General features: G+C 42.9%; 1 protein-coding gene across 2 annotated transcripts in view; it reads left to right on the top strand.

Moving 5' to 3' along the window:
* Positions 1 to 23526, top strand: part of lekr1 (leucine, glutamate and lysine rich 1) — a 66044-nt gene that overhangs the window by 16185 nt on the left and 26333 nt on the right. For both annotated transcript variants that reach the window (XM_034549338.1, XM_034549339.1), the window contains exons 3-5: positions 4393 to 4922; positions 15588 to 15665; positions 18324 to 18487. In XM_034549338.1, the coding sequence (XP_034405229.1) occupies positions 4393 to 4922; positions 15588 to 15665; positions 18324 to 18487 (772 nt within the window). The remainder of the gene's footprint in view (positions 1 to 4392; positions 4923 to 15587; positions 15666 to 18323; positions 18488 to 23526) is intronic.

Below are 23526 nucleotides of genomic sequence, written 5' to 3'. Positions count from 1 at the left end.
AGGGCAAGGGGTCTCCCCGAGGGGCCAAACTCAGTCACGGGAACACACATCCACTGGTGGCACAGACCATCTGCCCTCAGGGCGTGTGTGTGTGTGTGTGTGTGTGTGTGTGTGTTTGTGCGTGTTTGTCAGCGTGTCAGTGTGTGTTGAGAGTGAGCGGTTGTGTGAGTCCCCTGTCTGTGTCACGATGCCTATGTGAGTAAATGTGTCTTTGTATGTGTCTGTCTACGTCTGTGTCTTTTTGTTTGTACATGTTTGCACTTGTATCAATGTGGGGGTGTGTGTGTGTCTGTGTGTGTGTGTGTGTGTGTGTATGTTTAGCCATAGCTAATACACGATTCAGCCCTTAGGTCACTTCAACATTGTCTATCTTGTTTTCTGTCTTCATGACTACATCACTCACATAAAGAACATGCATAGGCATTTTGGGATCAAATTCAACACACACACACACACACACGCACACACACACACACACTTACACACACTTCGTAGTTTTAGCTGAATCTATGCCTGCAGGAACCATGAGGACATCTGCACAGTAAACACTAAAAGCCCCTGAGCCTCGGTCCCAAATATTGCTCAGACTTGCACGCACTTATGCTCTCTCTCTCTCTGTCTCTCTGTCTCTCTCTCTCTTTCTCTCTGTCTCTCACTTACACATGTACATACTCACACTGCAAACAGATAATAGCCCATATTCTCCGGAGTGCATTCTTTGGCAACACAATGTAATACATTGTGGTTTTGTGGAGCTTTTTCCCACACTAATACACTTGCTCTCCGGCCTCTCTGTCCCATTTTTCTTCCGTCCATCTCGAGATCTTCATCAGAGCAAATGTCCAGCGCCTGGGAATCCAACCCCTTCACGGAAGATCATTAGGAGCACATATTTGATTTTTGTGCAAGCATCCAAATACATGATGGGAAAGACATGAGCATAACACTTTACAGAAGGCAACCAGGAGTCTTATACTGTTTCTTACTGCTGTGTTGAACTGAAGGATGAGCTAAGAACTAAAAGAGCACTATCGTATGTACACTCTGTCAAATGTGGAGTTTGGTATTGATGTATGTGAGGATTGCAGTTTCTGTACTTTTCACAGAGTTTTCTTGTCCAGTTGAACGTTTTAACATTGAGTTTCTGTAAAAAAATATTTTGTCTTACATGTCTACCTGCATGACGGACAGACATGTTGATAAGGTGTTGGATCAATCGTATCAAACGTTGGTCTTTATTAATACTTATCGATGCGTGTTCCAGCTTGTAATCTTCAGGTTTGGTTGGTTGTTCTGCCAGTTTGATCCCGATCCTTGTGAGGTGAACCCAAAACAATCAATCCCCCCCCTTATGTCTGCTTGTAGTATTGGTTATTAATCCCTAACCCTCCATGTTTGTGGATGGGACATGGGCCAAGCAAAAAAGTCACCGAAAATGTGTTTCTGTCATTTTAGGTAGCTCTTATCCTGCTGATGTATGTTCAAGTGTTAATTTGTCCTATATTATTGGTTTAAATTGGTCTTTTGATGATATACAAAAAAGGGGGGGGGGGGGGTGAGGCATCATGATTGACAGCTGTGATTGACAGCTGCTCTGACTGAGATGGTTTCTGAGCCGTAAGCTCGGGGAATTGTACGAGAGCGGAGACGTCATTTAAATGTTCCACAACCGTCACCAGTCCGTGACGATGGAACACGTGAATGCAGTGAAAGAGATATTATGGTGAGTTATTGTGTCTTCCTAGTATCTTCATCTTCCAGGAAACTAAGATGAAGGCCGTTACTCTCGTTATCGTTGGCTTGCGCTGCGTCCAAGTACCTCAGCGTTTCACGTGAAGTCCTATCCCTCCCTGCTGTCCGTCAAGGCTGTCCGTCATGGCTGCTCGAAGACAGACTCCCGTTGTCCCGAAGACAGGAAGCAGACATAAGCTGCACCTTGACCTGACACGGAGAGACAAGACGCTAACACAGGAGCAAGAAGGCGCCGTGATAGACCCCCCCCCCCCCCCCCCCCCCCCCAAAAAAAAAGAGAAAGTTAGATGTGGCTGATGGAGAAACTGAGGGAGGGGAAGCTCGGTCGTCTTAAAGGCGTCACCTGTCAGTCATTTGTCACGTCAAAAGCACTTTTGAAGTGTTGCTCTGTGTTTTATCTGTCTTTCTTTTTGAATGATCTCTTACCATAAAGAAGAAGGACACAGGAGAGGCAGAGAGGGAGGGGGAGAGGGGGGGAGAGGGATGGCAAGAATTCTTCAATGAAACCCCCGTTCCAGTGTCTTTCAGGAAAAAGCAGAGGCTGCCATTGTTTTGATCTCTGTCCTTCTCCTCGGCCGTCTTTTCTCCGTTATTCTCTTAGCGTTTGTTATTGCTTCGGTTGAGTTGTGGATCACCACAAAGAAACTTCCAAACACTATTTGAAAGGCACCTATAGATTTCAGCCCGCAGCTGTTGTTGCTATGTTGATGGAAGTCGAGCTACTTTGCATTTCAATGAAAATACGCAGTATCTTAATCTTAATTGTCCTGATACAGTAAACACCACAGGTTTGACCCTGCTTTGACCCGTTTGGATGTTTAACCGTTTCCTATTCTTTCTGCTGTCCTCTATTGTCCACTTAAACAGGAAGCGGGCGTTCAAACACTTCGCCTTGCGCCAAAGGGGAGAGGTCTCGGGGTCATCAAAACAGATTAGTTGGTTTAATTTTCGAAGCATGAATGTTCACATGAACGTCTGCTTAAGAGATAGGCTCATTAGAAGATAGCAAGTCTGGTCTGAATGTGACACTGGAGGAGAAGGCCACCGCAGAATGAAAAGCAGCAGGTTTTTCAGATGTTTTCATCACACTCACACTCATTGTGGATGGCCAAATGGGCAAAGCCAATCATGTGGCCTCTGTTCCTTAACAGCCATAATTAAATGATCTGTTCTGTTCCCTGTTGTCTTTCCATCAATGTCAGCTTTGTTCCTTATTCTTTCACCTTGTTTACATCATGTGGCAATCTATTTGGAGCTTTCTGACAGGGGAGCTGTCAGCATGTCATCCAAATATCAGCTGCCTCTCTGCCACACATCATCACGAAGATGAAAAGCTTGGGGATGTGATCTTATCCCTCATAAGCCTGAAAGCCGTGACAACAGCTTGGAGAGAATACACTGACACACGCAGAGGAAGAAAGATAATTTTGGGAGAGCTTTTTTCTTCTTCTTCTTCTTCTTCTTCTTCTAACAGACGGCAGTAAAAACAATATCTGAAGGAGGATTAGAGTATCTGTGTTCCTCCGCTTTGAACTGCCGACGGATGAAAAGATGTTTCTGACACCAGTGGTTTCAACAGATTGTGATGGATACTGGGACCTGCAGTTGTCACTCTAAATGTTTTTTTATAGAAAGCTTTGATACTACAGTTGTAAAGGCCCCATACAATAAACCATAATAAAGTGAATGCTATTTCCAGACTCGTCCTCATGTTCATTCCCTGTTACAAATCAAGATATAGCTGTATGTTTATTTATACATTGATTTGATACATATAATTTACACCACATGTAAAAGTAGTTTTTGATTATAAAGGTAATATATTATATTATGCTAGAGAAAGGCTCATCATTGTGTCTCATAATTGAATATGCAACAAATCTAGCCTGAGATGTTTTTTGGGGATTATGGGGATATCCAATCAGACTTGGACACAAGATTTCCAGTACATATTTTTTGTGATGTTTAAAAAATATATATATATTTTTTAAGGCTTCTCTTATTTGCACTTTTTGCATGCCTTGTTCCAAACATGACAATAATCACTGTGTCTTTGCCATTCATCAACTTATTTTACACGTTTGGCGGTTTGCAAGTTGTTCTTTTAATTAATAGCCTCTTCTTCTAGCACAGGTACAACTCATAACATTTAATAATGACTGCATTCCATTGAGGTGAGCCATTTCCAGAGTCCTGGTATTGTGCACACTGGCTCATAAAAAAAGGTTTATAGTGTGCTAACCAGCTGTTGTAAAGGTTTGGAGACTTGAGTAGTAGCCAATCATACACTTGTAGAAAGTATATTTCTACTCACATATATCAAACTCAGTTTTAGCCTGTTGTGTGACAATGTGGCCTCTGTTAGTCTCATGTCCCTTTTCATTAATCAGCGAGCGAATTTAAGAATGAGGTGTTCTCTACCTTATTTTGTCCGGCCATTTGTTTTAAATTTCCTGAGGGGTTCCTTGTGAGGTTGTTGGTTTCTACTTAATTTTACCAAACCACACACATATAGTCCAGCTTTATTTTTGATTGTTGAACTCTTAATAAATAATACTAATAACCCATGGGCTTTAAATTGTAATAATATCAATCAATATTATTATAATTTCCAACAAATTGCATGTATTTTACCCTCAGATGGAGCGCAGTGAGACGGTGTGTCGCTACTGTGGTGTGAGCTACCTCATTTTCCACGAGTTCCATCAGCTCAACAGCCGACTGGCTCAGTTGGAGGAAGAGCTCCAGGGACTGAGAGAGACCACCCAGAGGGTGACGGCCCAGCGAGAGGCACTGGAGCTGGGCAGGCTGGATTGGGAGAAGGCGTTTCACCTGGAGGTGCAGCAACAGACGGCGGAGAAAGAGAAAAGCACAAGAGAAGCGCTAGAAGAGAAGCACAGAGACGCAGAGAGAGCTCTGAGAGACGAGGCTGAACAAAAGTACGAGGCGGAGAGGCAAAAGATAAAAGACGAGCATCAGAAAATCAGTGATGATAAAGAGGGGCAAGTGAGAAGAGAGCTGGGAGAGCTCCAGGCAGAGACACTGAGGAAGCAGCGAGAAGAGCTGGAGAGGAGGACCGAGGAGAGGGAGAAAGTTCTGACTGACGCACTTCAAAAGGCCAATAAAAACTTAGGTCAGCTGAGAGAATATCTCCAACAGCTGGAAGAGAGGTGAGGTTTGTACTTCCTGTCCCTGTTGTGAAATGATCTCTAATGCCAGATTTCATGTGCGCAATTATCCTGTGAGTCACGCTGCGAACACAAAAAACACACTCTCAGACAAATCGGAGATACATCGTCCAATACCTTCTAGGAAGGGAGAAATAGATATATGAGGCTTGGTAAAGCGTCTAAAGAAGTGAGTTATTTGAGGAAACTGTTTAAATCCCAATTGATGCAATTAGATGTCTGCGAAACAGGACATGTTTTACAATATTTATTAGGTTTGTTTACTGGAATTGTTTCGCTCAACAACACGCATACTCATGCGTTTTAAACAGGGTCGGGCTGATTAGGGGAGGAAATAGTGTGTTAGCGTCTTCCTCATACAATCAAAGAATTGAAAATGTCTTTGTTCTTTTATATTTAGTCGAACTGCAGCAAAACTTGTTCCACATCGCTGCATTTTCACTATGAATATGTGTCCATAAATGATACATGAGGGGGCCGAGGTGTTACATCGACAAAAGATAAGTATATATTGTAGGTAGATGCAAATTTATTTTAGCTTGTTACCGACACTCTCCATGCCAGACTAAAAAAACATATATAACTAGCTTCATTTTGCTGTTTCTTTATCCACTCATACAACGTTGCTGGACTCCATTATGATGATAATAATAATAATAATAATAATAATAATAATAATAATAGCAGCCTGGGAGGGCTCTTAGATGGCATCACGTGCAATGCAATCCTGGTTGTTGTCGGATTTTCACCCGAGGCCCAACGGGCAACTGCAGGTCTCAGTGGTAAAAGTACTTTTTTTAGAAATGTCTCTGCAGATTATCATATCGTAGTGTAACCAGCAGAGTCTGTGCTGTCCAGTCATGTACACCTGTGAACTCATAGAAAGGCTCCTAGCACCTGCAGCTAGGTCGGCAGTTACATCTCTTATTAACACGGTGACACAAAAGATGTTGTGAAACATGACTGCAGTCAAAGTTTTGCACACACAATATTATGTTATATCCACTTAATGCCTTATTCATCTCAGGAAAAAAAGCTTTTTCAAAGAACATTTAACGATAACGGGAGATAAGTTAGATATTCAGCATTTATACTGTGTCGTAAGTTCTCAGACACAAGCCCACTTGTTGGGAGGACAGCACAAAGGCATGTGAAGGATTCTGTTTTGGGAACACAAACACTTTCCATGACAAATTGTGAGAGCGGTCTTTCTAATGCTTTATGACTTGAGGCTTCATACATCATCAAAGGTACTTCATGGAGGCTTATAGCAACTCTATAAAAAAAACATTTGGCAAACTTATTAATAAGGTATGTCTGCATTAGAAGTCTGAAACCGACACTCTCACCCTCTGATGGGTAGGAGGCACCTTGTCCTTTGGTTGCTGTGAATTTCTTTGATACCGTGTGTGACGGACCATTTTCTATTTCTATTATATATACACATATATATATATATATACACACACAACACTGCATGATCCTCAGACTACAACGGGTGCAGCTCTTTCCTTGCCATCAGTCGTTGCTATTTCTCGCCCCCCTGCACATGTTCTGTATTTCAGCTGAATGCAACAAGTTCAGTCAGGTTTCGCTGCTGGCTGTACACAGCTATTCTAGGATATATATGGGGTGTTGTGAATAAGTATAATATCATAGATATCTATTCGTCTCAGTACACTTGTTAACGTCAAAGTGGGGGAAAAGAATTCTGGGGAAATATGTATGAAATGCTTGACTCATGGCAATGCTATGCATAGCCCAAACATCTGAACAATCTGAAGCCCTCGTCACATATGCATAACATGCACGGACATCTGCAGCTTGGCTTTGTTTTTGTATAACGCTCAGGTAGGCCTCGTCATAACTTCAGAGGTTATTAGGATAGACACTGGCCATTGACGTACTTGAGGGTTATGGCTCAGTGGTTTGCGTAGTTGCTATTCATCATCTCTGGTAGAATTTATATTGACCTTTTCAGTGTGCACTATGTGCTTTTTTTCCACTAATTTGTAGTCCTTCCTGCTGTGCTGGTTATTAGAGCTGGACTGATAAATTGGCTGGGCTGAAGACCAATAAACAATCTCGTAGAGAACTGAGGCGAGGTATTTGGTATAGATGCTAATAAGAGCTAAAGAGGGGAAAGAGGCGCAGATATGAAGCCCAAAATCACTCTCCATTTACTACAAATTCTGAGTCTAAAATGTATGCTGTATGTAGTACCCTCAAAAAAGGGAGTAGCTCCTCTCTGACAGGTGTCGACTTGCCGTAACAATCATTTTCACATCTATAAAATGTGGTACACTGCATCGTGAGATTGTTAGCAGAAAGTATAGTGGACATACATGAACGACATCTTTTTTTTTTCCATTGTGAAATATTGAAGGGGACTCCACAGTGGATACGTTTTACACACTCACGATCTGATTGCAGCCGCCGATGGCACCTTGAAATGCACAATTACACCTGGAACTGCTATCTGCCCCGTCTCAAGGTCCATTTTGCAAAAGATATTGCGCTACTGATTACACTGCAAATATGGCGGTATTTTTGCCTTTTTTGTTATTGTTTGCAATTACAATGGCAGAGCGAATAAGAACAAATATTTTTCCAGTCCTCAGGTACTGACCAACAAGACACAGAAGCAGTCCTCTAAACGTCAGGCAGGGAAGTTAAATGTGGATCTGATTTGAAAAATGTGAAATTTATTATTGATATAGGCCTAATTTGACGTCAGGTGTCACGTTTAAAAGCAGTTGAATTTGATGCTACATTCAAGGTAAAACACTAATATTTAGGTGCGACGTCATTAAGGAGATCGAAGAGAAGCATAAGTTAGCATACTGAAAAAGCGCCCCCTGTCTAATTCTTTTCAGGTTTAGCAAAATGCGCACCTCAGAATTCAGACGCTCAAATAAAATAGCGGACAGTGACGATCGTCATCATAATCATCTGAAATGTTAATCTACTGCTCTCTGAAAAGTAAACTACTGATTGTTTATTATATAGGAAGTAGCGAATGGTTAGTGGTGGAAGTTAAGGCCCGAGAACACAGAAGAGGTGAGAATGGTGAAAACTAAAAATACAAACTGGTTGAAGCCGTGACAGCAAATATTCTAGTATCTGTGTACATGTTGGGTAAGAGACAACAAAAGATTACAGTACAGAAATGGGCTCAAACATCCAGTAAGGATTGGTTCATTGTGAATATTTTGCTTTTATTTGAGCAGTGTTTGCGTGTGCTGTACGTTCAGGGCACAGCCGGTGTGCTCGTGTGGCTGGCCGGGGGTTTCTGGGTGTCCGTATGTTGTTATGTGTTTGGTGGACTGGTGAGCCAATCCACTATCTGCTCTAATGTAAGCTGATTATCTCTCACATACACTGCCTCTTTATTGAGCCAAAAACACACACACACACACACACACACACACTGGGGCTCTGGAGCCTTGGGGCCAAGCGTGGGTCAGTAGGTCAAAGTTCAGTGCGATAACGAGGCTCGACGCAGTGATGTGTGAGGCCGGCATGGGCGAACAGCAGAGGACTCCCTCTCCTGCTCTTTTGTTCTTTCTGTTTATGTAGTTCGTCGTGTGCTTTCTGTCATTCTACACTTCTTCTTTTGTTGCCTTTCTTCTTCTCGCATTTCTTTCATTCTTCCTTTGCCTTTCCTTAACGTTCTGTCTCTTGCTTTATCCATCCGCTACCTCGGATGCTTTTTTATCATTTGCCTCATTTCAAATGCTTTCAAGTGTGCAGTATTTCTTTTTTTCATTGTTCCATTTGAATGTATCCATCCCATGACGATTAATTGACACTCTTTTGCTCTTCTCTTTGCACGCCAGCCATTTGCCATAACTTTGCTGCAGATGTACACCTTCACCCACACAGGTGGTAATGAACAGATTAAAAGAGGAGGGAGAGAGGGAAAAGGAGAAAGATGGCATGCGAGTGGGAGTTAATGAGGATGTTCTGAATGGCTGGCTACACAGCAGGAGTGTTATGTGAGATGCCTTTATGATTGACAGCCCCCTCCTCCCTTTCTCAGAGACTTAATAGAGTTTTTGTTGAGAGATTATTTCATCTACCATAAAAGGACAATTTGTTCTCACAATAAGGGACGTTTAGTTTTCTCGGCGGCAGGATACTTTTCTTTTCTGATGCTGTTTTTGGACTTGTTCCAGTTCTTTCAACTTCCTGATAATGACCTACACCCGCACATACAATAACCCTCCCCCCCCCACACATAAACACACACACAGGTTGTCCTGCTTTCTTCTGAGTGAGCTGTTTGATCCTGTGTTAGTCTGACAGGGCGGGAGGAGTGGTTGTGGTGTGTGTGGGTGGGTGCAGTGGGAGATTACTGGTAGCTCGATAACAACACACTTTCCATACAAACCAAACCTGATTCAAATGTCACGTGTCAGCCCGCGCGTGTTCTCGACGTCAGCGTTCGAGAGAGAGAGAGAGCGTGTGACAGATGTGCGACAGACGAAAGCGAGGTGAGAAGGGCGTTAATGCGCGGAAGGGCTATTAAACCTGATTTTAAAATGTCACCCTGCGAAACAAGTTCAAACACATGAGCTGGAGATGTGTCGATCTGCTGGAGAGAAAAGAAGGGTGGAGGGAAAGAGAGAGGGATGAGAGGAACAGACGTCAAATTAAAATGCCGTTTACGTCAACATCCCAGTCGCAAGTTTGACTTTAATATGACATTCAACTTGACGGCAAAGCAAATAGACGGGATTGTCTCACATCAATCAGAACACTAAGATAGTAATGCGAGGCAACTACTAACTGCTAGATGAACACTAATATATGTGCAAAACTGGCTTTAGCTCATCAACATTACTATTCCTTCAGGGTGTGAATTACACACATTCATGAATATGAACACGTGGCAATCGTCAAAATGTGTGGCAAATACTGAAATAAGGAAAAACGGAAATAAAAGGTGATAAACACAAGATTAGAAGGCAGCGGACAGTAAGAATGGCCCTGCCTCCTTCTGTGTGCCTCCTGCCTCCTCTTTTGCGATGCCTCCTGCCTGGTGGGCCGGCCTCCTGCCTCCTCCTGCCATCCTGATCCGATGTGAGGTCCTGGGACAGGGATGTCGTATGTGTACAGATTGTGAAGCCCTCTGAGGCAAATTTGTGATTTTGTGATATAAACAATAAACTGAATTGAATTAAGAGGGGTTTAGGCCAACACATGTTTAGCAGAGGATCTAAGAGCTCTTTCATTTTGTACAAGCAGTTCAGTAATATATCATGTGTTCTCCTCGCTTTATCTTTGTCGGGATCCTGGCAGCAGCTTCTGAACCATTTTTTCTTTTTTTTGATTAAACCAGAAACTAGACCACAAAACTAATCTAACTGACTGGTGATGAAGGCATGTATTAGTGTTTTTCTAGGTCAGCTGTAGACACAAGGTCTCTTCAGGTCAGAGTCGATGACGACGCCCAGATTCCTGTGCGAAGCTACACCCTGTCAACACAGAACGCTTAATTCTGTTGTCCACCTCACATCCGTTTTATGACCAAATATGCTTTTTATTTTAAAGGCTACCATCGCAGCTGCGGTTACACTATGATACACAGACTGATATTCCTGCTATTTAAAGGTGTCAAATGCATTTGATCAGCGTTTCACATCATATATCTGTTCCCCTCATTTTCTAGTTGTTGCGACAGGCTCTGGACCTTAATTACGTGTTATGCCCTCTCAGTCAATACATCGTGATCACAGAGTTTACTTACTCGTAAACTTTAAAAAGCTAAATTCTAAATCTATTTCATTCAGGCTTTGATGAGTGGATTCTATACTGGATTTCGCACACACTCGTTGAGGGTTAATCCCGGCTTGTCATCACAATTTGAGCTTTCCCAAATACGCCCATTACGCTTTCTCTGTTTAGAACAGTTGTTGGGTAAAGTGAGCCTCTCGGTGGAAGGCACTGATCCACAGGACAGAGAGCTCATCTCACTGAAGACAGGTTGAAACCTATCATGTAACTTGTGCACATGCTTATCGCATTGAGAGACATGTCTGGGAATTTAATACGCTCTGTTTGCTCTCCTTGGCGGCTCGATCCTAACAGGTACTCTGGGTGTGAGTCTGTTTGTGTCTGTACCTTTAATTTGTGCGAGTGTGCATGCACACTCTTGTGCACGGTAAGAAAATTATACATGGCAGTTATGAAGAATAAATCATAAAAATGTGTGGGAGGAGACACACACACACACACACACACAGACACACACCTGACCTGGGGGCTGGATTGTACCCGTGATAAAATCTTGCAGGTGTGCGAATGGGTGTAAATTAGTCACAAATGGATGACAAATAGAAAGGAAGTGCTTTATGGTAAATTAGTTTTGTACTTAATTCCTGGTTTCCATGAGCAACCGCAGACACACATGACCATACTCTCTCTATCTCCCCCCTCTCTCTCTCTCTCTGTGTGTGTGTGTGTGTGTGTGTGTGTGTGTCAAGTATATGTAAAGTCTAATAGAGTCAAACAGTCGTCAAAGTCAGCATGTGAGGTATTAGCACAGATCCAGCTTCAAGTTCACATTACCACATCAAACAGACCCAACACAGACTCCGCTGTGTTGGGTCTGTTTCAGTTGTTGCATTAGAGGGAAAGTCTGTGGCAGAGAATGACCTCTATTCATTTCTAATGGCGGCTTGATGTTACTGTGGAGCTCATGACAACAAGATAAACAAAAACAACTTTATTAATGTGCGTGTCAAAAACAGACACACACACACACACACACACACAATATGACAACGTTTATTTGGTAATCAACATGTCTAAGCAGTAGCATAGCAACCAAGCCATACAAATGACACTGACACGCGTCGCTTTTCCGAATTTGGATTAAAATTGAGCACAGATGCGTTCTCATATCCTTCTAGTTTATTCAGTTAGACATAATATGATATCGTTGTTACTGCCCGTACTTTGTGTACCCCGGTGTGTTTTGATGATCACTATCATTGTTGTGGCATCCCTGACATGGTTACCAGATAACTTAAAAACAAAATATATACACACAGGTGACACTACACACCCACACGCACATACACACTCACAGCACACTTGCTCTAAAGGTTAATAAAGGTTATCAATTATGCTCTAACTGCCCAAAATGTGTTTTCAGCTTTTCTTTTTATTTTAGAAACATTTGAAAAAATTACATACATTGTGTGTGTGTGCGTGTGTCTTTGGGTGCCGGCGTATCTCGTTCTATTTGTCCTCCTTATGGTCACAGTAAAAGGCGTTGACATCGCTTCCATTTTGTTGATCACAACCGTCTTTTAACTCACACACATGTGCGCGCACACAGGGGGTGAACAGATGACACTTTGATACGGGTAATTACGGGTCATCTTTTATGTCACTTCTAATGATGACAGGAAATGCCAGCGCAAATAAACACTCGTATGAATATGCAAACACATTTACACTGACGTGCACTCGTTATCACTCACATGATAGAAATAGTAATAGATCTGTATTGTTAGGTTGTAGTGGATTTTATATATATTTGCACATGTAGATAAGAGAAGTTTATGTTTTAAATTAATACATAAAGAAAGATATGATAATTAATTTGGGATATTATGAGGAATATTCTGGGGGAATGTATTGTGAAACATAAGAGAGGATCACTGTTTTATTATTCTGTTTTAATGACAAATGTAATTATTAACTGTATGATGCATGGGAATGAATGAATGTTTTATTGTTTAGACAATAGTTAAAATGGATGCCGATTGAAACCTAATGTGTTGCTTTTATTCTGAAGGCAGGATAATAGGGTTTTATTCTGATGGGGAACTTCCTGTCCTTGACCGGAAGAGTGAGCTTTGACCCCGCTAATTTATCAATTGGCTTAGCGAACAGAACTGCGGCATCCTTTGAACTGACCAATGGAACTAACCTTTAGGTGTGAATTCATTTGCATGACCATACTAACGACCGAGCATTTGTTCTGGGGAGACATGGTTCTACTGGTCTGGAGACTCGAGACAGCCCCGGTCTGTGGCTCCCTGGGAGCTGCACTCCGTCTGTGGAGAGTTCCTCCTTTCTGGCCCCACGATCGTGAACGCTACATGAGTATTATCTTTGCCATTAAATATTGTTAAACTTTAACTCGAATCCTGAATTTCCTGCGGCCACGGGACCCGGAGCTTTGAACACGAATCTTACAGTATCCACCAATGCCAAAGGGCCTGGAACCGTATATGCTTGACATATGCTTGTAATGCAGCTCCAATGGGGGATCACGGGCGAGAGATGGGCTCTTGTGGCTGAACAAGGAAGTGCTATCTTCTGTTTTTGAAGGCACCACTGATTCCCAGTGTGGTTGTGCTTCGAGAAAGATGTCAACAGAGGAAGCAGCAAAATTAATTAAATTAATTAAAGCCAGTAAAGCACAAAGGGGCCTTCAAGCTATTCAGTTGAGACGTTTGGCTTTTTGACTCTCAAGAGGGAAAGGATGTTCCACAGTTAATTGTAAAATTACAATTTACAAACCGTGAGTTCTAAACAAGCGTAATGTTTTGTACACAGCCGTGGGCTGAATATAAGCCTATAGCTTTGTGACGTTGACCTTCAGTCCAAATCTCTGAAAATACGAAGGAGCACAAAACTGGTAAACCGTCTGACACAAACACACCCCACAAGAGAAAACATTTGACTCGGTAGGTCACGATAACACTGTGGCAGGCAGATCAGTGTTGTTGTTGTGGGAGCATGACTTTGTGTGCGTGCGTGTGCATGTGTGTGTGTGTGTGTGTGTGTGTGTGTGTGTGCGCACGTATGACATGTCCTGATGAGGCAGTTGATTTGGGCTGCTGGTAGGGGGTACTCTAATCTGGCACGCACTCACTGGCACTACGCTACCTAGTTATCCCACTGACAGCCACTGCCCTGGGAACAAGAGCTCAAGCTCACGCACACACACCACACGCAGACTCGGATGCAAAATACACACGCAAATCACACACACATTCACACAAACACACCCCTCTCGAGGCAATGTTCTTTCTGATCTTGCTTTGGGACTGGTGGGGACAGATGGATGAACAGTGGGAGTCTGGGCTGCCATGTCTCAAAAAGCAAAGGCATGCACGCACAAATATCTTAGAAACACACACATGCACACACACACGCACACACAGGATTGCCCTGACTTGGTCAGAAAGTGGTATACATATAAACAGACAGGCTAAAATGCTCACAGAAAAATGCTCACAGAAATATCTAACATGCTCTGTCTCTATCACACACACACACACACACACACACACACACAATGCTGTGTCGTCCAGTTCTTGCAGATTATCACACACAGATGGAGATTGTGTCTCTGTTATATTTCACAAATCGGAATGCGACTAAAGCGGCGTGAGAAAAGCCTGCTGCCCTGTGCGTTGGTGATTATTTGTAACCTTTGGGAACAATACAATACACCCACTTCACAACGGCCACTCCCGATAGGATGGTAATGAATAGTGCAATTGGCACGTCGTTGGCAGAGAGGTACTTTACCACTCAGAAGAACGAGCGCTGCGCAATATGTACTGAGAAGGTTTGACCTCGTAATGACAGCAAAGGGATGTTTCTTCCCATCGTCATACAAACAATGGCGGAGTTGGTCTATTCAGTGATCTCCTGGCAGGATCACTGAATCTCTTTCAAATGATACACTTCTTGATTGAACTTTGTTGGTCGTGATGATTACCTGTCTGGGTTTCGCCTCGTGTTTATTCCTCTCTCTGTCTGGCTGTCAGTGCTTATTTGTGGTGTTTTTAGTTTTAAAAAACCAGGATGTGTTGTCTCTGTTTGCCGAGTGCCTGAGTGTGTGTGTGTGTGTGTGTGTGTGTGTGTGTCACACAATCTCACTGTTTATGTCTTGATTGCTGGAATTTGTCCGTCACATTTGACGGCTCCTGTCTGGGATCAATCAGGCTGAAAGGTGATGCAGAGCACGCGGGGCCGTCGCAATGCCCCTACTTTACGAGTGGTCAGGAGCATAAACTTGAACTTTTTCATATCTGTAGATTATTGTTGGCCGTAAAACTATGTTATGGGCACGTTGCGGCCAACAACTGGACTGGGCTGGTGCAGTAGACCTTATTGAATCGGGGATACTAGTCTGGGTTCAGTGTGCTGCGTGTTGCTAATCTTCAGATGTGGGCTACTTTTGCAGCTCATGAATATGCACTTCAGTGCTTAACACTGCGTCGGTAGCACTTTGAGAGTAATTCACTTTATTCTTCTTCATCTATTTCGCAATTTAATCCTATTAATTCTCTGCCTTCATGCATTGCTTACTCTACCTATTCAAATAATAATTCATTATGTATTGAATTATTTGAAACTAGATAACATCGGCGGGGAGGGCCCCTCTCTTTATATCAATTACCTCTGAGGAACATTTTAATTTTTCATCTCATTCCATTTCATCACGATCATCCTCTGCTTTCTATCATTAAAGTTGCATCATCTATAAGCTCATTTAACCCCGTGGGAGTGCAGTTCCATTACATTAGGCTTAGGTTATCCAATAAGTGAATATTGCTCACGGCTCTTGGCGCTTCATCCTCATTCTTTTGCTCTCTTCTCTTTCCTCGACAGGCTGGCAAAAGCGTCTCACACAAAGGAGGAGGCAGGGCAGATACTCGGAAAAGCGATGCGGCGAGGTGAAATTCTCAGGTGAGGAAACAACGGGCGTGAGAAGAGACAAAGAAAGATACCGTGACATGAGAACGTGAGGGAATGGTGACGTGATAACGTGAAGTAAAGAAAGTAGGATGACACAAAAACAAAAGATGAGGAAAACAAAACAAAGTTTTGGTCTGCATCCCCCTGATTGGCCGTCAGCTCCATGACCAGATTTATGGCAGGAAGGTCGGAGCAGATGGGAAACAACTGTGCGGGATGATAGAGGGAAAACAATAAAAGAGGGAATGGAAAAACAAGAGGAGAGAAAGTTGGTTCAGCTGACCCTCTGGTTATTTCCTGTAAATAGAGATTGGAGAGATTGAAAAAGACCTGACAGGAGTGGAGGTGAAGAGAGTGGGAGGGGAGGAGAAGATGAGACGTCAGGGAAGGAAAAGTTTTTCAATCAGGCCCGCTGACATTGAAAGCTGCTAAATGAGTAAACCATCGGGTGAGGAAACGCATGCAACCGCTCTCTATTTTTCACTATCTTAGCCTTATCACCGTTGACAGATCTGGCTCATATCTGTTCCTCCATTTGGTGCTGTCAGCCTTATGATTTATGTCATCTGACATTATAAAACGAGTTCTCGTGACAAGCAGTGCCAGTGCTCTCTTCCACTCAGCACGCACACACACACACACACACACACACACACACACACACACACTCACTCACTCACTCACTCACTCACTCACTCACTCACTCACTCACTCACTCACTCACTCACTCACTCACTCACTCACTCACTCACTCACTCACTCACTCACTCACTCAGGCACCAGGGAGGAGCTCGAAGTCTTCCCTCATCCCGTCTCGCCATTTTTGATCACCTTAAGCCACAAACCCTGAATGAGAGAAACAACAACCACTCAACCCCGCTGAGCTCTCACAAACTGTCAGGTCGCTTTGCACGCGAGACCTAGCCACGTTCATATCGCCTCTGTCTGTGAGTCTACGGGCTTGTGTGTGTGTGTGTGTGTGTGTGTGTGTGTGTGTGTGTGTGTGTGTGTGTGTGTGTGTGTGTGTGTGTGTGTGTGTGTGTGTGTGTGTGTGTGTGTGTGTGTGTGTGTGTGTGTGTGTGTGTGTGTGTGTGTGTGTGTGTGTGTGTGTGTGTGTGTGTGTGTGTGTGTGTGTGTGTGTGTGTGTGTGTGTGTGGGTGGGTGGGTGGGTGCTCGCGCGCGCATGTGTGTAAGAAAATAGGAAACTGTTCAGTGTGCTCTCGCCCTCATGTTCCTTTTAAAAGTGTTCTTGGAATAACAGAATGTTCTATTCCAGCACTAGTTTTCCACATCCAATGCTTTTCATGGGTTTTTGACTTGATTGAACATGTGTGTGTGTATATGCACGTGTGTGTGTGTGTGTGTGTGTGAGACTTTGTCAGCTGAGCTAGTGATCTTTCATGTTGCTCAAAGTGCTTTTCTTCTGAGCATATATCCTTGAGAGTCAGAGAGAGAGAGAGAGAGAGAGGGAGAGAGGGAGAGAGGGAGAGAGGGAGAGAGGGAGAGGGAGAGGGAGAGGGAGTGCTGTAAAACATGGCTGTGCCATTTTTTTAAGGACACGGCGGTTACATCAGTCCTTCGTTTCCCTCTGTCTCTACGTTCACCTATCTTAGTTATTTTACTGTATGCTCGATGTTCTTTTTCTGTATATCAATTATACATTTGACATGTTTCATTCATTCCCCGCATCTGTGGAAGTCTATAAATTACAAAATAAAAAATTCAAGCGCTCTTTCCTCTGCAGATCATTTGAGAGCGTTCAGCCACAAATGTGTAATGGCAGAATAAAAAAAAGAAATTGAGCATAACAAGTGGAATTTTGTAACTACATTTTAAAATGAATTTGCTACTCAATTTTCTTTTGCCATACAGTTTATGGTTGAGAGGCAGACATTTGGGGCGAGAGGTGTGACATGAAACGTAGGATCAGAGCTGCGCGCTCAAAACTAATTCCTCTCTCAGGAATCTGGCCCGAAGACGCCCTTAAACGTTACCTCGCAGACTTGAATAGGGCTTGAATTTGTTCTGTACTCACTTCTGGTTTTGTCTGTAATCTTCCATAGGTCTGCCTGAGACATGTAAATGTGCATAACCGTGTCTACCCCGTGGCTTTAAGTATTTACTTACAGTATTCTGTGAAAACAGTGCTTACATTAACAGCTCGGCAAAGCTCTGCCAGGAAGGATTTTTAAAACCTCATGACGTATCAAGGGAGTGTTGTCCCAGAATGTACTGTGTGCACTTTTTCATAAATGCCTTGCCTCAAAAGCCCACAGTTACACATATTCGCTCCGGGGAGCAGTAACCACAGTCTCCTGCTCTTACGCGCTAATAAACTCCACTGGAGCATGTGGGGATTTAAGTGTCAAAAGTATTTTGTGAAGGACCGAGAGAGATCGGCTCGAAGAATTTTCCCATCAGTTTCAGTCTTTCTGAACCACACCTTTTACTAGTTAATTTTGTCTTATTCACATGCTTGTCATTTTTACAGCACTTGTTGGCAGATAGGTAGCTATTAGCTGTACTGTCAAAGTATTTATGCGACAACTCCCATCAAATGTTCAGACTTTTTTGGGCTACTGTGACATGCCATTGATGTGTTGTCAATTTGCACCGAATGATGAAATGCTCTTTGTTTGTGTGTGACAGAGGAGCGTGTGAGCGGCAGCAGCGGGCCCTGCGAGCGACACTCTCCGTGCTCCGATCCTCTGGCAGTGGGCTCACAGATGTACGGGGTTTCCTCAGCCAGCTGACAGGGGTCTGGCAGGCCTTCAGATCTCAGATACTGCAGCACAGCACACAGGTGTTCTCAGGTAACACATATACACGTTGACACACTTGCACACACCGACTAAAGCTACACATTTGAAGGAGGTTTTGAAACCGATAGAGGGAGAAACAGAGATGTAGACGATGTGCGAGCAAGAGAGAGAGAGTGCATTTTAATACAGAGCTGCAGCGGGCATGAAAGAGAATAATATCGGAGAAAAAAAGGAGGAAAGAGGGTTGAGCAAATAATCTTTCAGAAGGAGTTAATATTGGTTTAACGGTGGGATGGACTCTTTTAGTTCTGGGAGCAGCACCCACAATTGATGACTCTAATGCGTGTGTTTACAGCCACTACACAAACTTAAAGATAATTTAGGAGGGAAAGAATGTGTGTGTGTTTATGGGTGTGTGAATGCTGTGTAAACTTATGAAACTGTTACTATACATTTTAAAGGGAAACGCAAGAGGAGCAGAGCTGCAAGCTGTGTATGTGCACGAATACATGTGCATGTGCGTGTGTGTGTGTGTGTGTGTGTGTGCGTGCGTGTGTGTATGTGTGTGTGTGTGTGTGTGTGTGTGTGTGTGTTTATCGTTGACAGTAAATACCCGAAGGAGAGCTAACCTCCAGCTCACCTCATGGGTGGGTCTTTTTCTATTTGCTTCACGTTCCAAACAGCTGCCAAGGGTATGTGTGTGTGTGTCGGGGGGGATTTGGGGAGGGGGCGGGGGCAGAGGGAGGGAACAAGGGAGAATTTAATAGAGGAAGAGGAAGATAAAGAAAACAGTCTGCTGTTGGTATTGATGCCGTGTGAGAGTGTGTTTGTTCAGTGACGTGAAAGGCAGCTGCTGCACGAACCAACACAGGCAATAAAATACACACCCAGGAATGTGCACACAAACACACACATGCATATAAGCGCACAGTACATATGATCACAGAAAGCTATAATTTCTCCCAAACTAATCATCACATTCAGACTCGCACACTCAGCAACTTAAATTAGGGGTCATATCAAACTTGATTTTTGTTGTTCTTGTGCGTCTTGTCTCCCAAAAAAAACATTTGTCGCACAGGCAAACAAAATGCAGATGATGATGGGAATGATTATACCGCTTTATTACCTAGGAAAAATAAATGGTTTTGTAGAAACTACACTAAATGTGCGCCACTTTGTGGAGCGTCTCAACTCTAAACATATCGGAGTAAATCTTTGATTTCCCATAAATAAACAGTATTAAAAATAAAAAGTAGAAAAGAATGAATTTAGTGATGATATAGCATACGGAAATTGTAAACAACTAACCGTTTGTCTGAGCGCGTAGCCCACATTGGGATTGCGGGAACAACAACGTGAACTGCTCCTCCGTGTCCAACATCAGCATTTAGAAGACAACTGGATGAAGTTGACATATTTATTATATATTTACAAGTTATTTAAGTTCCACGTTGGATCAATGAAAGTATATATAAATACAATTATAAATATAGAATTTTCTTTATGAATAAATACATTAAGCATTCAATAAATGCTCTGACAAAAAAAAAATATATATTATGCATTTGTCGCTGTCTCAGGAGGGAGGCCTGAAGGGGCGGGCTGTTAGTGTTGCCGACTCGGCGACTTTCTTGCTAAATTTAGGAACTTTTTGGGGATAGTGCTGTTTGCTACTTTCATTGGAAAAGAGTTGGCAGCACAGGGCTGGATTTGTCAGTTGGATGATTTTTTTTAATCTAGCAAACTCTTGCTGGATACTCAAAGATTACCAAAGTTGCCCTTATTAGTTTTATTTATGAGACACGTCCGTAGAAATGAGCCACAACTTTGTCCAGAATGTGTGAGAACCTTTTGGTCTCGTAGGACCTCTACAGAGCACACACACCTTCGCCAGTCACCTGTATACTAATTCAGACTGATATGGGCGTTGGCTCACAATTAAACTGTGCTACCTGTCTATCAGCGTTCTGTGGTTAGCGTCAAACAGCAGAAGAAAAAAGGAGGAAAGGGGAAAGCCCGTGAGAAGCACAAGGAGGTTGCCTAATGTGAACTGACGAATGTGGTTTATGGCGAGGTGGAGAAGAAGAGGGTGGAAACGAGAGAACAACCTCAAGGGATGTGGAATTTTACAGGGAGCAGGACAAAGACGAGCACTGAGGGCAGAGGGAGATGAAAACATAATTCATCCGTGATCATTTTGTGCAGATGTCAGCAGCTGTCTTTACTGACTGGAAGGTGATGTACAGAGGATTTTTAAAAAAGTGTGTGAGTTTTCATTCAACACTTTGGAAAAGAGGACAGAGGGTTGGCAGGGAAATCAAGGTTAAAAGGCAATGACTAAGTGTGACTAAGGGTTTATGAATCTGTGTGTGTGTGTGTGTGCGAGTGCGTGTGAGGCCGATCCCTGAACCGCAGCCATCTGCCAACACCATGGGCTATCCTTAGTCTATACGATATGGTGTCTATTTACCGAGAAACTTTGTGCGTGTGCATGGGTGTGTGTGTTGATAGTGACAGCAGCAATATAAAAGCATCAAATATGTTCCCAGAGTTATCCTTTCCATCTCCTCCCTGTCTCAAAGTTAGCCATGTTGTACGACTATACTATATGTCATACTATTATACTGATGTCAAGAGAGCTATTACGTGAATGATCGATGAAGAAATCTATCTGTTGCAACATGATTAAATTATTGAAAGACTTATGGACTGCATTAGAAATAAACGTATTCCCTGACACACAAGCATCATCTGGAGTACAGTTTGTAGTTTAGAAGCAGTTATTGATTGTAGTACTCGTAATAAACCCAGCCACTTAAGAATGTGATATTATAGTCATGCAGACCTCCAGTGTGTAGCTGTTTGTGTGTTAATAGGTAACCGTAAAGGTTGTAATTAACGGGACCCTGTAGTGTCACATGGTCCTTTTAGATTACACTTATTTATACTTTACGCCTTATAATTGGCCTCATACACTGCAAATACCAGCATATCTGGAGGTGCTGGGTGTGTCTGTGTGCTTTTGTTGGTTGGAGAGAAAATGCGTGACCAATTATTGTGAATTGTGTTATTGAAATGCAATTATATCTTGACATTTGTAGATTTATAGTCAATGTTACTGCAGAACACAGTATTTGTGAGTGAAAAATGTTCATCAGTTGCGTGGAAATCGATTTAGTCTTTTTTTCCACTTTGAAGATACAAAATAAAATCCTGCCAGTATAGCCTGTTCTTTTCACAGTTTATGTAATTCTGAGATATTTCCACTTTCAGTATCACCTCCATCACGTTTTCTTCTAGATTGCTACAGTGACCTTTTCTTCTTCCAGTTGTGTTAAGGCCCAAACGCACTGAGAGCAATAAAGTACACGTCAACTGAGGCAGAGTGATGCTGCTGTGGCGCACTGCGGGCCTCAGATTGTAAATGCCAACACCACAGAGCCAGCTGTATTTTAGGAAAAGGTTGCTATTCAGGCAGCATCTTTGTATATTACAGAAACCATATAAGAAACACCACGTCTATAGCCCATAGTCACTAAAGTAACCTTTGGAGCCATTTTCACAAGCTATATATCTTCCAAACATTTTGACACTAAAATGGGAAGAATCGGGGTAACATTTACATTTTGTGAAACCTAGCTGAGTAAATATTTAATATCAGTGATAGAAAGATTATGTTGATTATGTTGGTGATTTGCCATAAATATCTGAAGCTTCTCTTAGCGCCAAGCCTTTCCTGGTCTTAATGGTGTTTGAGTTACACAGAAAGGATCTGTGCGTTAGCTCCGTGAGACATAATAGAAGCACTGCAGAGAAAGAACGTCTTTATGCTCCATTGAGTATTTAAACGGCCATTTCTGTTTGGACGTGTCCCTAACGAGAGGGTTTCTGTGTGTGTCTTTGTGCCGCGTGTGTGTCTTTCCCGCAAGTGGTTCTTTTGGCATTCAATATTGTGCGTTCGGCATTATTATTGTCGGTCCGTGCAGGTTTCTGATTGTCTCTGTGTGAGTGCGTGCGTGTGTTCCTTTACCCCGGCGAACCTTGTCATGTCACGGTGACCAGAAAGCAATTATCTGTGTTTTGCCACTTTGAGGAGGACCTCCTTCCCTCTTCCTGCAGAGAGACGGAGAGAGAGAGAGCAAGAGGGAGCGGGGGCGAGAGAGAAGTGATAAAAACAAAGCCGCAGAAAGAGAGGAAGAAACACACGGAGGAAGAGAGATGGGGAAGAGGGGGATGAAGGGGAGAAAAACAATGAGAGAGAGAGAGAGGGAGAGAGGAAAACAAAGAGGGGGGGAGGAAAATGTCAGGCTGACATTGCTGGATGAGTTGAGAGCCGTCCAGAGTCACAGCCACTGTGCCTTGCGTTACGCTCAAAAGGACCCTCACAGATAACTCTTTCAATATACAGTAGACACACACACAGACACACTCGCAAATACAAACCCATAGCGCTTCTCTGACACACTCCACTCTAGCCCTGCAGCCACACAAACAGCGAGTCAGACACCCACACACACACATACACACACATGTTTTTTTCATGACGTTCAGACGTTCCTCAAAGCCACGTTTGCCGGAATAAGAAGGATTTTTCAAAAGGTTTGGTTTGTTTTATTGTTTGTTATGTCAAAACCAAATACCCGAGATAGCATACACAAACACTTGAATACGTCTGCACAGGCGGAGTGATCCATTAAAACTACAGAAGAAGAAGCGCCTGTCTCTCTCTCGCCACAGAACTGTAGTGCAGCAGTGCATCATTGGTTATCAGACACTGACAAAAGCACATTTGATAGTGAGTTTGATCATTTTGGTTTCACTCCATAGAACTCCAATTTCATAAATCATCATTTAGAAAAATATGCACAAGTGTGCCATTAAGGCAGCTGTTCATTATCTGGGGAACATCCCGTTGATTGGCTTTACATGAATCTAAAACACCGTGTTATCTTAAATCACGTTCACGGAACGAGTTTGTAGTCTGTTTTAATTAGCCGTAACAAATGTTTACCGCTTAGCTCGGCTCCATTAATAAATATGGTCATAGTGGTTTTTGCCTGATTGTGGGGAAGAATTGCGCTTTCATA

This window comes from Cyclopterus lumpus, chromosome 13, assembly GCF_009769545.1.
Source record: "Cyclopterus lumpus isolate fCycLum1 chromosome 13, fCycLum1.pri, whole genome shotgun sequence".
NCBI lineage: Eukaryota > Metazoa > Chordata > Actinopteri > Perciformes > Cyclopteridae > Cyclopterus > Cyclopterus lumpus.
This window is presented reverse-complemented; position numbering and strand designations above follow the sequence as displayed.